Source organism: Haplochromis burtoni, unplaced genomic scaffold, assembly GCF_018398535.1.
Source record: "Haplochromis burtoni strain Fernald_Lab_line unplaced genomic scaffold, NCSU_Asbu1 Contig_543, whole genome shotgun sequence".
NCBI lineage: Eukaryota > Metazoa > Chordata > Actinopteri > Cichliformes > Cichlidae > Haplochromis > Haplochromis burtoni.
Window position 1 is genome coordinate 76,745 of NW_024582904.1, and position 14,442 is coordinate 91,186.

General features: G+C 39.1%; 1 protein-coding gene across 1 annotated transcript; it reads right to left on the reverse strand.

The window, feature by feature from the left end:
- Positions 1–1,877: 1,877 nt before the first annotated feature.
- On the reverse strand, positions 1,878–14,223 carry slc39a4 (solute carrier family 39 member 4). Its single transcript, XM_005947743.3, has 12 exons — positions 13,881–14,223; positions 9,311–9,652; positions 6,782–6,983; positions 6,365–6,525; positions 6,072–6,255; positions 5,215–5,387; positions 4,854–5,051; positions 4,507–4,614; positions 4,125–4,179; positions 3,882–4,034; positions 3,605–3,792; positions 1,878–3,509 (listed from the first exon to the last, which is right to left on the reverse strand). The coding sequence occupies exons 1-12, from the start codon at positions 14,088–14,090 to the stop codon at positions 3,381–3,383; spliced, it is 2,103 nt and encodes a 700-aa protein (XP_005947805.1). The 5' UTR covers positions 14,091–14,223; the 3' UTR covers positions 1,878–3,380.
- Positions 14,224–14,442: the final 219 nt, after the last annotated feature.

Sequence of the window (14,442 nt, forward strand, 5' to 3'; positions counted from 1 at the left end):
TGGTGATACTGACCAGGCTGTAGCACTCAGTTGTATTTTATTTATAGATTACCTTTAGCCAAAAGGCTTCATACCTCGAACCACATGCTGCTGCACTCTATGGAAAAGCTGTCACGAGAAGTAAAATGGTTCAAAAGATGAAAACAAACACTGTATTCTTTAATTGTGACTTGCAGGATCTCAGGTTTGAAAGATGCCACAGCGCCAGGCATACATTTGTTAAATGAGGTGAGACAGAATGCATGACAGATTTTCTGTTTAGCCGGTGCTCATTACAGAGTAAATGCCCATCATCTCTCAGTGTGTGTTGAAGATTATGAAGACATCAGGCTGCTGATAAAAGCATTTTATTCCCATTAAATGGCCATTTGAATCACAATGTTTGGCACTACTTATAACAAACTGATAGCAAAGCTATTACCATTAACTAACCAACCTGCTAAATGGAGCAAAGCCTGCAAGCTAGCTGATGCAGGCGAGGCGTTATACTTACATAACACACTTTACTTTATAGATCCTAAATTTAAATCTGTGGGCAACTCCTTTAAAAAAAAAAGAAGAAAAAAAGTCAAAAATCCTATTTCATTCTAGTTATACATTTTTTGTGTGACCTCTGAAAAACCTGCCCAAATAAATACCTGGCAGCATTTGAAAATGGCCGCCAAGTTTACGAGATTTGATTGCAGAAGAACTTTGATCAAACAGTTCTCAAGACAAACGGTCACAGCTGCTGTACCCTCTACAAAGTGCCTTGTGTAAATAAGTTAGGGAAATCACACTTTACAATTGGGTTTACTTACAAGGAAATTATTACTTTTAGCACATAAACACAGTTTGCTGATAAGATTAAGGGCGCTGAAAAGATTGCGCAAAAAGCAGACTTTAAAGAGCTGGTGGGAATTGTACAAAATGAAATGGTTGGCAGTGGAAGACGCAGGGATACTGACAGTTACACCCTCGTGCAATAAAGAGAATGCATGCTAATGCTACCACGTCAATATCGACCAAAAACTCTGGGAAATGTTTCCAGCATCTTGATGAATTTGAGCCATGAAGAGTTAAGGTAGGTGTGACAAAAGTGAGGAGGGCAACAGGGAGTCCAACCTAATAATTTAACACCACAATCATTCAGTTTCTATTTCTACAGTAGGCAACGTGTTTGCAGTTGAGCTACTAGCCTTGTAGAGGAAGTTTGAAGCTTAAATAGCAGACATGCCCTCACTGACAGCACTCACATGCTTTAGCTCCTTGCATGTTAGTCATATGACCATTCAGCCAGTAGCAATAATGGTCTCAGACTGTCCTGCTCTTCCACTCATCATCTCCATTTGATAACAGTCATTCAGTTAAACACGTATGGCTGTAATTTCACCTTTAAATGGTACCTGAACTGTAGATTGCTTTGTGAATATAACTGCAAAAAAGGCTCTTCGTGTTCACCACTGCCTTTATGTTAACACGTATAAGTGTCCCATTGCTTTCCAATAACAGTGGAAATTTGCTTTTATATTTGATGCAGTTTTTATAGCTCCTTCACATAGTCTTTTATTTCAGTTACCGTATAATCCCCTGTCTTTATTTTCTGCCTGTAAAACTGTCTGCTGTTTTCCAGCACTACTGTAAAAGATGTATTGTGCAGTGTAATATATGAGATGCTCAAAGGTCCAATCTGAGAGATAATTAAATTTGAGTGTTTTATTGGCACGTCAGGTTAGAGGACTCTGTGGGCTCATAAAATCGCTGAAAACATTCAGTCAGGATTCAAAATTATGGATACCAGTTTGGAAAGCTGACATCAGGGGGATGAGCTTTGTGTGTGTGTGTGTGTGTGTGTGTGTGTGTGTGTGTGTGTGTGTGTGTGTGTGTGTGTGTGTGTCAGCAGTTCTCTAATTTGCTTTTAAAGTGTGTTCTTAAAGTGTCAGCGTACAACCTCAGCTGCTGCAATCATGTACGTCACCGTGTCTGAGACAGTCTGCATGCTTACATGCATACATATGGAGTGTAAAGTAATAAACATCCTTCTGTGTCGGCATGTGATGTGTTGTCAGTGGACTTTGTCCCTAATGAGGATGTTCATATGAGCTCTAAGTTTAGGAGATTAGAGCATAAAGCGAGATAAAGTGCAGTTGTCGCCTAACCTCCATGACTTTACGCAGATTAAAGACGTAACCTGTCTTCTCCACTTACAACTTGTTATCTAATGCAAAAGCACAGGTGAACGCTCTATTAAAGGTTAAAGATCAAAATGCAGAATTTGAACTCAAATTTCACAAAATACAGGGTGGATAAGAGCTGGAGCCTATCACAACTGTCATAGGGAAAAAGGCGAAGTATACCCTGGTGAAATCACAAGTCTATCAGAGGGTTACCCAGCGAGACATTATGGTTTATGTTCACAGCTACAGGCAATTTAGAACCACTGTGGGCTGTGGAGTGACCATGCAGGCATGGGGAGAACATTTAATAGGCCCCATCCATTGGCTTGGTTCAAGCCTAGCACCTTCCTACTGTGTTAACCACTGTACCACCTTTGGTTATTTGTGTATTTTGGCTATAGAGCACCTTTCTTTAGCTGTGCAAGTGGACCACTGCGAGTGAGGCTGCATGTTTTGGGATTGAGTAGCAGAACAGAAGAGAGCAGAGAGATTTCCTTTTTTTTGGTTGAATTCTTGTGGGTTACTTCTTTAACTTCCCATTATATGCTGTCTCAGTGTGACACTCTTAAACCAGATTTTATTGGAAGATTTCACAAATCCTAAAATTCCCAAACCACTACAATAAGTATGTAATAATATATCAGTTTATTAAAAAGGTACAAAGAAAAAGCATTTTACTTATTTTTATAAAAAAAAAAAAATCCAGATAATTATATTATTATTTTTTTATCTAGAATTAGAAAAAGACATGTTTGCTTGAATGTTACATTTCCCTTTGGTTTACATTTCAAGTGTCTAAGTGATATTTTTGGACAAATCTATCTAATACAGCAGAGCAGCACATTCTGGTATTTGCTGTCAGTGAAACGTTATCAGTGCAACAAATAAAAGGAACTTTTAACTAAACACACTCAAATAATTTAATGGGTTATTGTGGTCTCTGGGTTATCTGTGGTACTACATTTCTTGTGATCTTCAATATTGAAACCTGCTCTCTTTTCTAATACCTCGCACAGAAAATAAATACTCTGGAACGAATGGTTTGCAGAGACACTCTTCACCTTGGCAGACTGCACAAGTGGGTTTTGTGTGTCTGGTACACCGTGTCTTCATTAGGAATTCCTTAAGAAATCAAGTATAAACTAGGTCTTACAGCAACCTGTCAGCAACATTCATAAACTCTCATAAGATCTCAGAGAGACCGTTCACTTGCCAGACTGTGCATTAAAAACTTATCTTCTCCTCATAAAGAGACAACAACAATAAAATACCCCACCCTGCCAAAAGGCCGACATTCTGCAGCAGAAATGTCAGCCAGGGTTTCTTGTTGCTGATATGGATCATGGTGGGCAGCTACAATGAAAAAGGATGGAGATGATAATTAAACAACAGTTATCAGATTGTGCTACTTCTGTGAAAGAGTCAGATTTGTTACAAGTAACACTCACCATATCAGCGAGTCCCACGTATAGAAAGAGCCCTGCAGTAATGGCACCTATCCACTGCTGGGTAGCGAGGTCAGTGGCTACAGACAGAGCGATGTACATGCCGATGAACGAGGTCAGGGTGCTGGCGATGTTTAGAGCTAAGGCCTTGCGGACAGACAGGCCACAGTTGAGCAAAATGGCAAAGTCACCTGGGGAGGAAAATAAGGTGATTTAATGCATGAATACTGAAAAAAAAGATTAGGTTAGGCACTGTTTTTGTGTTTTTCAAGATAATTACCGAGCTCATGCGGTAACTCATGGCAGAGTACAGCCAGTGACGTGGCCAGACCAGACTTCCAGGACAGGGCGAAAGCTGCACCTAGCGCTAAGCCGTCTGCAAAGTTGTGGATCGTGTCACCGATCGTAATCATATAAGGCAGCAGTCGCTGCTCTGTGAATGCAGGAGGAGGCAAAGTTATAGTAACCAGTTCTCTCTGTTTGATGATGATGAACTTTTTGTGTTACATGTAACTTTACTCACCTCTGGTGCGCTCCTTTGGCTCTGGAAGCGGTTTCTCATTGTCCTCACAGCTAACCTAAAACAAATGCATTATGCAAAGTGTAACTAATGATGATTTTGTTTAATTTGATTTTTATTGATAATTGATTTTTTTTCTCATGCTATACTCAAGATTCCTCCACAATGATGTGAGAGACTAATAAAGTCATATAGAAAATGATAACCTCAAGTTATTGCTGCTAAAGGTGGTCTTACAAGCTACTGAGTCATAGTATTATGGGGTACAAGTGTGCTAAGTAGGGTACTCTTAGTCAAATACTAAGTATATCCCACTTAGTCAAAAAGTGTGGACTTATGACTGCACAGTCGTATGAAAACTTTCACATGACCACATATCTCTTACCAGGTCTTCTTTGGATATGGACTGTGACTTTGTGTCTTTTTGTTTCTGTTCCTGTTGATACATCTCTAAAACTCTCCCATGGTCACAGTGGTGAGGCTCAGATTCTTCCTGAAAGGAGAGAAAGGCAAAACTGTTCAGAAATGTAGCCTACAGGCTGAGACAGAAGGAAAGAACTTGAGACAAAGAAGGACAAATACTTAAAAAAGTATTTTTTGAACTTTTTAAATGTCAGTACATGTGTCTGCCACAATATTTATAACCAACTTTGGTTGTAAATGGATGACAAGGTTAACATTACACATTACACAATGTGTTCTGTATGAGGAGTTTTCTTGTTTTCTTCTTACCCCATGGTGATGTTTATGGTCGTTATGCTTATCACCATATGTGATCAGAGAGAAGGAAACTTCCATCAGGTAAAAGCAGTAGATCCCTGCAATCAGTACCAGCATCTTGTATACGTAGTCCGGAGTTTCCTCCTCATGACTGTGACTTGAATGTTCGCTGCTGCCACCGTTGTCTGAGTGCACGTGCAAACCCAGAAACTACATAAAGATTGCAGGAGAAAGACAAAATGAGTATATCATTAATGTTAATATATGAAAAGACTAATCAGTTTTTACATAGTATCACTGTGCTAGCATATCACCCATTACAATCTTAATAAATGCCTTATGATTCCAATCTAAAAGCTTTAAAATCCCTCACTGTTGGCATCAGGTGCAATAGGGCATCTCCAGTCAGTGAACCGACTGCCAGGCTGATGCAAAACTGGATGCACATCTGGAAAACACTGGTACAGGCGGCACACAGCAACACCACAATGCCAAACATGGATATCACTGTTATCAGGAAATTGGCGATGGTTGCATAGAGGTATCCTACATGAGAAAGAGACAAATGATAGCATGTATATTAATTGGGATTCTGCTCACTGAAAAGTGGATGCATCTTGAAGCCTTAACTCTTTTAATGTCATCAGTACCATCTTAGTTTTTTCGAGCACAGAAGTGACCATAATTAAAAGGGTGGAATGCTAAGTTAACAGTTAATGGTAGCAAGCTTAGTTAGCAATTTTCAGCTAAAGATTGTATGAATGCATTCATACCCACTAAGCACTGCTAATGATTGCTAAATAACTAAATAAAATGCTAGAAAACAGAGATGTCTACTTGAAATGCTCCAAAAGGCAAGCATTTTTCAGCCCTCGAGATTTCCACTTTATATCTCCTAACATTCGTTCTGAAAAAGTGAAAATCCCTACAGGATGTGCATTTTCTTTGACATCTACCAGCCTTTATGTTGTAATTGAAAATCAGCAATTGGAAATAGGTGCTTCAGGGACAATCCAGAATTTGAATTTGTGAATCAAGTCTGTTTGTGTGCAGGAAACAACTAGCAGTGACATCAAATGAAAACAGGAAAAAAAGTGCCTGGAATGTCCATTAGAGACCAGTTGTTAGCTATAAGTAATGCACAAACAGATCTTATTTCCCAGCCTTTGAGACATGCCAAACTGTCAACTTGTAGAACTATTTGTTACTTGAGTCCACAACGACACTTACTCTCAGCCTTGGAGAGCCCATCAGGTTTTTCTGGATCTGTAATATCTGCACAGGCTCCGCTCAGGATCTGCTGGACAAGCGCAGGGCTGAGCTGAATCACGCCAGGCCGACCCAGACCAGAGGAGGCAGAGCTATTCTCTGCCAGGCCGTAGATCTGGACCAGTTCTTCAGCTGAGAAACAACGCTGGGAAAAACAAACCACAGACATCCATTATATAACTTACACCTCGCTGGTATTTAAATGATGAAATGTGTGAACCAATTGGCATTTTCTTGTGTTTCTAGGTTGGTACCTGTTCCCAAGTGTTATTACTTTCACGTCCCTCAACACTGTCACTGCTTCTCTTCCTCCATCTCTGGACATTGTCATCATGGTCATCTGCTGTGTGCTCATGTCCATGGTCTTCCTCGGAGCTAGGTCCGATATTCAGGCTCTTCATGACAGCCTTTAGGTCTACAGTCACACACAAAGCAACTGAACAAAATGGCCTCAGGATTCACATAATTATCTGTTAGCAAGGCATAATAGGCTAATGGGACTACATTTTCCCTATGTTACTACAAAGGAGTGACCACAACAATCGTTGATTTATAAATAAAGCAGTTCCTGTAAAGTGCCCTGCAGAGTTAGTGTTTTACAGGCTGTGGGTATTTGAGTGATTGCACATATATTAATGCTCATATGTTTTTTTGTGTCTATGCACATTTACCCAGGATAGTGAAATTTTCTGAGCCGAGCTGCTCCATGATGTAGTTCACGAAGAAGCTCTCATCAGGCAGGGACTGATCAGTGAAGCAGTGACCTTGCAGGGCGTGATTCAGCACATATCCCAAAACCGCACCCACTTCCTGTTTCTGGTCTCCTGATGATGTGTCGACCTGTGCCATGATGCCACTAGCGCTTATACAGTTCTATAACATAGTAATAAGAAAAGAAAAGGGGCTGAGTGTTTTAGAACGGCGACACATTTAAACACAGTTGACATTTTGAACACTTTTGAGCAATGGTCAGTTAGTACATAATGCACGTGGGACGCCTGAATTGTCAAAGCATGGACTCTACATGGAGTGGAGTTATTGTTTTTCTAGGTCTTCTTTAGATTCTTAAAGCCATTGCAGATCATTTTCAAACCGCACTAGCTTTCCTTACTTTTTGGTCCTTATGAATCAACATGTGAATACTGAGACTGGACAAAGGGTTTTAATGACTGTGCTCCACACAAGTGAAACACAACACAAAAAGCTTGTAAAATTAGATAATCTAATCCCCTTTAATCCCTTGTAGTGGACATTGAACAGTGTGAATGCATGTCCTTTCTTTAAACTAATATTTAACAATTTTATTGTTGTTAGATTTATTCTCTTTGTTTTTTAAGTATTCCATAAATTCCTTGTTAAATGACCCCTCAGTGGCCTTTACTGTTTAGATAAAGGTGTTGTAATTTGGGAGGGTGCATTATCATGCTTAAAGAGGCCATCGGGGAAATAATGTTGCCATAAAAGGGAGTACGTGGTGTGCAACAATGTCCACAGATAGGTTGTATATGAAAATTAAAGTCCACATAAATTCCAGAATCTAAGGTTTCCCAGCAAAGCACTCCCCAGTCCTTCAGCTAACATACTTTTTTTATTGCTATCACCATCTCTTACACATTCAAGGGATTTTAATAGGGCCATTCATATGAAGCAATACAATATGTGGTTCATCAGACCAGGCTATCCGATCTGATGATCCTATGCTCATTGCACAGTTGTGTAAGATGTATGCATACACTCATCATGTTATGGTAGTTTTGGACTTTTAACCCTTTCTTTGAAGTTTTATTTTCCCAGGATGGAAAGATTTTAAGACATACATCCAAGCATCACTGGGATGGCGCTGATCAAGAAAAAGGTCCTGCTCCAAAATCCACACCTTCAAGTTTGACCAGAATGTGCAGCTGCCCACATGGACAAGCCAATTTAAATGAAGCCTGCCAGTTCTGCAAAGATTAGTGGTCAAACATCCAGCCTGAATTATGCCAGAAACCTTTTGATTGCTACAAAAATATCTGCAGATGCAACCTGATAAGGGATATTTAACCAAATATGAGATGGGGTGTATGTATGTGGATATAAGGCTGTAAATTAGCACGATGATGATGCCCGTGATGACTGTATAAACAGCCAGCCGGATTTGAATTTCACCTGTCTGTGGTTTAAATAATACGGCTGGCTGGTGTAAATCCTGGAAATATACTTAACACTCAACTCTCCCTGATTCATTATTGTTTTCCTGAAATGGTGCACCATTATTATGGACTGTTGATTTTTTAGTGTTGTATTAACTTTCCTCAACTTAATCTGTTAAATATTAATATGTAAGAATTTTACACGGAGGAACTCTGTCATATGAGGACATTGTTGTGTAAAAACTGTCTGTCTGTGAAAAACTATCTGCACTAGATAAAATTACAAACCCCAAAAATTTGATACACAAAATAAAATAAAAAACAAATAATAATAATAATGAAACTGCTAGAACATGCTGTCAACACTGTACATACAAACTCTAAAATACAAGAAGAAGCACAGCTAAATGTTTGGAAATCTGACAAAACTTTTGTCTTAAGGAAGTAAATCGGAAAAAACAAAAGCAACTTTTCACTGAACGTTACAGTCCAACATCATGTCGAGCTTTTGTGAACTATTCTATTCTAATAAATAAATTACATAATCAAGCCAGTAAAATGAAACGGATACAAAGAGCACTTTTAATCATGATCAGGTGTTATGGTGATGTGGCTAAATACAGGGCAAAACCCAGCCCGTCTGACCAGCTGTGATATAAATCTGTATGTAAGCTTCCATTGTCAGCAATCAAATAAAACACACCCTGCAAGAGTTTATTTATTTGTTATTATTAGTTATTTATTAGTTATTTAATCTGTGAACATCTATATGCTCACTTTTTTCTCATGTTATACTGCATAAAGGAAATGTACAACTGACTGTTATGGGGAAGCGATCTCCTCGCATGTGTCTCTTTAATTTCCCAGCTGGTTTACTCGCGACTCCTTTAGTTGAAGTTTGCTGGTGAATTAAAAGCTACAATATTTTTGGAAAAAAAAGTTTTTGGAAACTCGAAGGCTAATATTTTACATTCTTCTTATCTTGTCACTATCCAGTTTATAATGAATATGGTCAAAAGAGAGCAATAAATACTATTTACTGAAGATTGAGTATAGGCTTGTGCTTACCTCACTTTCTGTGGGGTCGTAGTGGCTGCGAAGCTCTTGAATGACACCTTCTAATCCATGGACGTCTATGTGTTCATGGTCATGGTTTGCCTCACTCTTGTGTTCATGGGGATCATTATGTGTGAATTTGTGCAGGAATTTTTCAGTCTCTTCTCCCCATGTTCCTGTTTTTATCGCTGTGCAGACCAGACCAGGAGAAGAAAGGTAAAGGACGGAGCCGGAGGCGAGAGCCGTGAACTGAGATACAGTGACAGCCACATTTACACTGTTTCTTCTCGTTTCTTCCTCATATTGGACGTCGGGATTGCCTATGAGCTGATGAACGGCATCTGCAAGATCACACTTTGTGTCCAGAGAGCAAAAAGAGGGGATAAAAAGATTAAACAGTCATTTCAATCTCATGAAATTTATCTATAGAAGGTACAAGTGTTCTAATCAGCCCAATACAGGAACTCAATGCATTTAGGCATGTAGAAAGTCAAGTCAAGATGACCTACTGAAATACAATCTGATCACCAGAAGAGAAGAAAAGTGATTTAAGTGACTTTACATGTTGCATGGTTGTTTTGGAGTATTTCAGAAACTGTTTGAAAAAGAGAAAATATCCAGTAAGCAGGGTAAAAACACTGTGTTGATGCCAGAAGTCAGAGACTCCTTGGAACTGACAGGAACGCAGCAGTAACTCAAATAACTACTTGTTACAACCAAAGTATGCAGAAGAGCGTTTCTAAATGCACAGCATGTTGACTAAAGCAGCAGAGGACTACACTTGGAGCCACACTTCCTGATAGAAGACTGGAAAAACTGTGCTTTGTTTTACTACCCTTGAATTTGAAATGAACAACATGAAAGCATCGATCCATCCTACTTCTCTCAATGGCTGAAAGTGTGGCTGGTGATTTAATATTATGGGAGATTTTTAGGCCCCCTATTACTATCTGAGCATTGTTTAAACCTCACATCCTACGTGAGTATTGTTCCATCCCTTTACAACCACAGTGTATCCATCTTCTAACCACACATGATGACACACCATCGACAAAGCTCAAATAATCTCAAAGTGGTTTCTTTTACATGACAGTGAGTCCGCTGTACTCAAACGACCACCACAGTCACCAGAACTCAGTCCAGCAGATTTGTTGGATATGCAGACGACAAATCTGCAGCAACTGTGTGATGCTGTCAATATGAACCAATCTCCCGGAGGAACGTTTCCAGCACCTTGTTAAATCTGTGCCATGATGAACTAAAACAGCTCCGGAGTCAAAAAGGGGTCCAGTCTGGTACTGGCATGGTGTATCTAATAAAGTGTATGTGAACATAAACGATGCTACTGCAAAGAGGTCATGAATTGATTGCTTTATTGGTGCATTTATACAGGATTATCCAGAATTATCAGAAACCTATAATCTAATCTAATCCATATCTCATGAATATCAGCAGTTTTATTGTCTTTTATTAGAGATGATGTAAGCAACAAGATCGCTGCATATCATAAAATACTGATATCCACCAATCTTGACCTAAAAGTTGGGTCACGAATGACTGATTAGATGGTAAAGAATCATACGACTATATTTTACAGCAGATTGGTACAAAGCAAAAATCCAACTATGTGTTGTTGTTGACTAAATTTTATTTTGAGTGAACTGGCCCTTTAAACTCTTACAGAATCAATACATTGCTGTGATTATAATAATAACTCCTAAGAGAACCTACAGTATCATGAAAAGTGTTTCTCCTTACGCAGTCCTTACTTAGGGCGATCGTGGCTCAAGAGTTGGCAGTTCGCCTTGTAATCAGAAGGTTGCCGGTTCGAGCCCCGGCTCGAACACTCTCGGTAGTTGTGTCCTTGGGCAAGACACTTCACCTACTGGTGATGGCCAGAGGGGAATTGTAAAGCGCTTTGAGGGTCTCAAAAAGCACGATATAAATGTCATCCATTATTATTTAAACCAACTGTTAACTGTATATTTCTGTACATTTAAGTATTATTATCCATATTGCCGCATTCATTGACCTTGTTTATAGGTAATTTCATTGTTTAATCACATTAAATTGTTCCTAATTTAATGTTTAAAAGCACTTGAAAAAGGCAAAATCCCATGTAAAATTAGGGCAACAAATTGTATTTTCATTACTGGAAATAACCATATTTTTATGAGCAAGTTATTTTCTGTTATTTTACGGTATTATTTTGGCGCCCCAGCTGCCGGAGTATTACTGTTTTTTTAAGATGTTTTTTCTAACAGTGCAGTGCCGAGCAAAGAACACAAAGACTCGTCTCACATTTGCCAAATTAAAAACAGCAACAACATCTTGATGATCCCCAAGACTTTTGAGAAAATATTCTATGGACTGATAAGAAAAAATGTGAACTTTTTGAAAGGTTTGAGTCCCCGCTACATGTGGTGTAAAACTAACACGGCATTTCCTAAAATGCTTCTCTCCGGGTGGGGTCAAACATGGTGGATTCATGAATTCTGCTCTCTACTAGAGAGGGCTGAAGCTCAAGAGCACTTGGGTTATGCAGCAGGACAATGATTAGAGTCAAACCAGCATGTCCACCTCTGAATGGTTAAAAAAAAGACAAAGTGGAGGTTTTGGATTGGGCTAGTCAAAGTCTGAAAATCTTATTGAGATGCTTCGGCATAACCCTAAACAGGCCGCTCATGCCTGAAAACCCTCCAGTGTTGCTGAATTAAAGGAATTCTGCAAATAAGAGTGGACCAAAATTCCTCCACAGAAATGTGAAAGACTCAATTCCAGTTAATACAACACTTGACTGCAGTTCTTGCTGCCAAGGGTGCGGCACAACCAGTTAGGCTGAGGTTTTCACACAAGACCAGGTCGGTTTGGATAGCTTTAAAAAAAAATCATCATTTAAAAAATGGATTTTGCATCAATTTGGGTTTTCTTTGCTTAATGATAAAATTGGTTAGATTATGCAAAACATCTAAATTTGACAAATATTCAAAAAGCTAAGAAATCACAAGCGGACAAATAAGTTTTCACAGCACTGCATATAAACTCCTAGACAGCGGAATAATAGAAACTTTTTTTTATTGTGGGTCAATATTGAACCTCTTTCACATTTTTCCTGTTATAATCCACAGTGCAAGCCGATGTCACTACTGCTAAGTTCTTACAATGAAATTGACAGTTTAACAGTTTCTCATCTCTTTTATTTCATGCATCATTCACTGGTGGCTGCCACAGCTGTCTGATAGCAAACATTTATCAGGCATGCATTGCACATTCCTGCTGTTTTCAGCTGACACCTAAGAAGTCCAAGGACTTCTCTCTTACTCACTGATAAAGGGGTTTTGTCTAAGTTGCCTGCAAATGCTTTGAGTAACAGCAACACTTATAAAATAAGCATGGATTAGTGCTAACACACTGAACCTGAAACCGAAGAGTAATTGTTTCAGCCAGCCTGTTTTTTTTTTCTTGCTTAATTTTTGGTGCCCCTTAAGAGAGCTTTTAGCCAAAGCTGGATAAAAATCACCAGCACTGTAATAACTTATTTTTAAACCAGCTTTTATGAGCTGAAGATTCCTTTACTGAAAAAAAACTGAGGTTTTATCTTTATCAGATGGTCAGATAGGGATGTGAACACAGCACCCTTAAAAAGGCTCATTCTCAGGCAGGAGAAACACCTGCCGCTAAAGGCCCTGATCGGTGTTTAGGCTCCTGTTGACTGAAGGAAGAAGCCTATTGATACAAGGCAAAATGTTGTCCAACACTTTTTTCTTGATATAACCCTGATTAAAGCTCATTTCAATTACGTTGTCATTAAACTTTTCCATTAGAGTAGCCAGACTTCCACCAGAGACTCTTTATTTAATAACTTACTGCAAAAGAGAAAAAAAAAATCTTTATGAGACGAAGAAGAGGAAAGAGAAGAAAAAGGTCTGAACTTTTAGGTTCAATTAAATAATATTTCTTTCTTTTTTGCTTCGTCTTTTTTTTCTGTGCATCCACGGCAAATATTATGCAATAAAGTTACACTTAAGACATTTTTCCTTTCAAAAGCAGCTCAAAGATTCCCATTGATAAGTCCACTTTATTAAACAAGCCTGGGATTAAATATAAAAATACAAATAGACGCCTAAATCCCATCATGAAACTACCAAATGCTCGGAACAACTGGCCGGCCAAGGTGGAAAAATGGTGCCATTTTAAAGCTGAAGGGATTTAAGGATTTTCTGTTTATTGCGCTTTGCTGCACTTTGATTAAAAAGTACTTACAGCATTATTTGAAAGCACCCTTACTTTACTTTTAGTTAACTTTTGCACACTTTTACAGGAGTAAATAAGCAGTTTGGAACATGAAAGTAAACTTAAGATGATTGTTCAGCAGATAAGTACTTAAATCTAAATCTAAAAGAAGTAATGTTAAAATTTAAAAATGTAACATTATTTTTATTATTAGCAAATTGATTACAATTTAAAGCAGACCTATCCCGATCTATCACTTGCGTAATAGCTTTTGGACCTCGACCTTTTTCCACCGCACCCGACTCAGGGCTCTCCAGCTCGGTTGCAGCTTTAGCCTAATAAAACTCACCTTTTCACACGGCACTTCGCCGCAGTGCACACGGTGCTCCAGTGTATTAAAGAGGGAGTGAAGGGATTCCCCGGTCAGATACTGCTGTCCTGGAGACACGATGCTCACCACAGCCTCGTAAGCTTCCTCCACAGCGGGGGAACCCGAGACAAAACTGAGCAAACCCCATCCGGAGAGAAGCAGCAGAAGAAACGGCGAAGAGGAAATCATCTTAAAACTGTCTTTGAAGAAAAAAAAGATTTGCAAAGACTAAAAGTGTAAAAAAAAAGGTGCAGAAATAGTGTGACAGAGGCTCCTACAGTCTCAAGGTATTTCTGCAGACACATTGAGCCATAGAGCTCAGCTCACGGCTGTTATCAGTTTTAAACCACTGCAGTCTCACTGGACCTCGGCTGTGATTGGCTGAGACATGCCTCGTGCTGCCCTACACCTGTCTATTATAACCACTGTTACCTGTACAGGTCAGAAAAGGCACCCCACAGGCCTCCCAGGCATCGCCACACCACCAGCAAAACACCAGACAGCGGTTTCACTCATATTAGTGAACCCAAAGTTATATTGG

Coding starts and splice junctions, on each gene's coding strand:
- slc39a4 (XM_005947743.3), bottom strand. CDS start 14,090: ATGATTTCCTCTTCGCCGTTTCTTCTGCTGCTTCTCTCCGGATGGGGT. Junction 4,180..4,506: donor CCATATCCAAAGAAGACCTG/GTAAGAGATATG, acceptor CATTTGTTTTAG/GTTAGCTGTGAGGACAATGA. Junction 3,510..3,604: donor ACGTGGGACTCGCTGATATG/GTGAGTGTTACT, acceptor TTTTCATTGTAG/CTGCCCACCATGATCCATAT.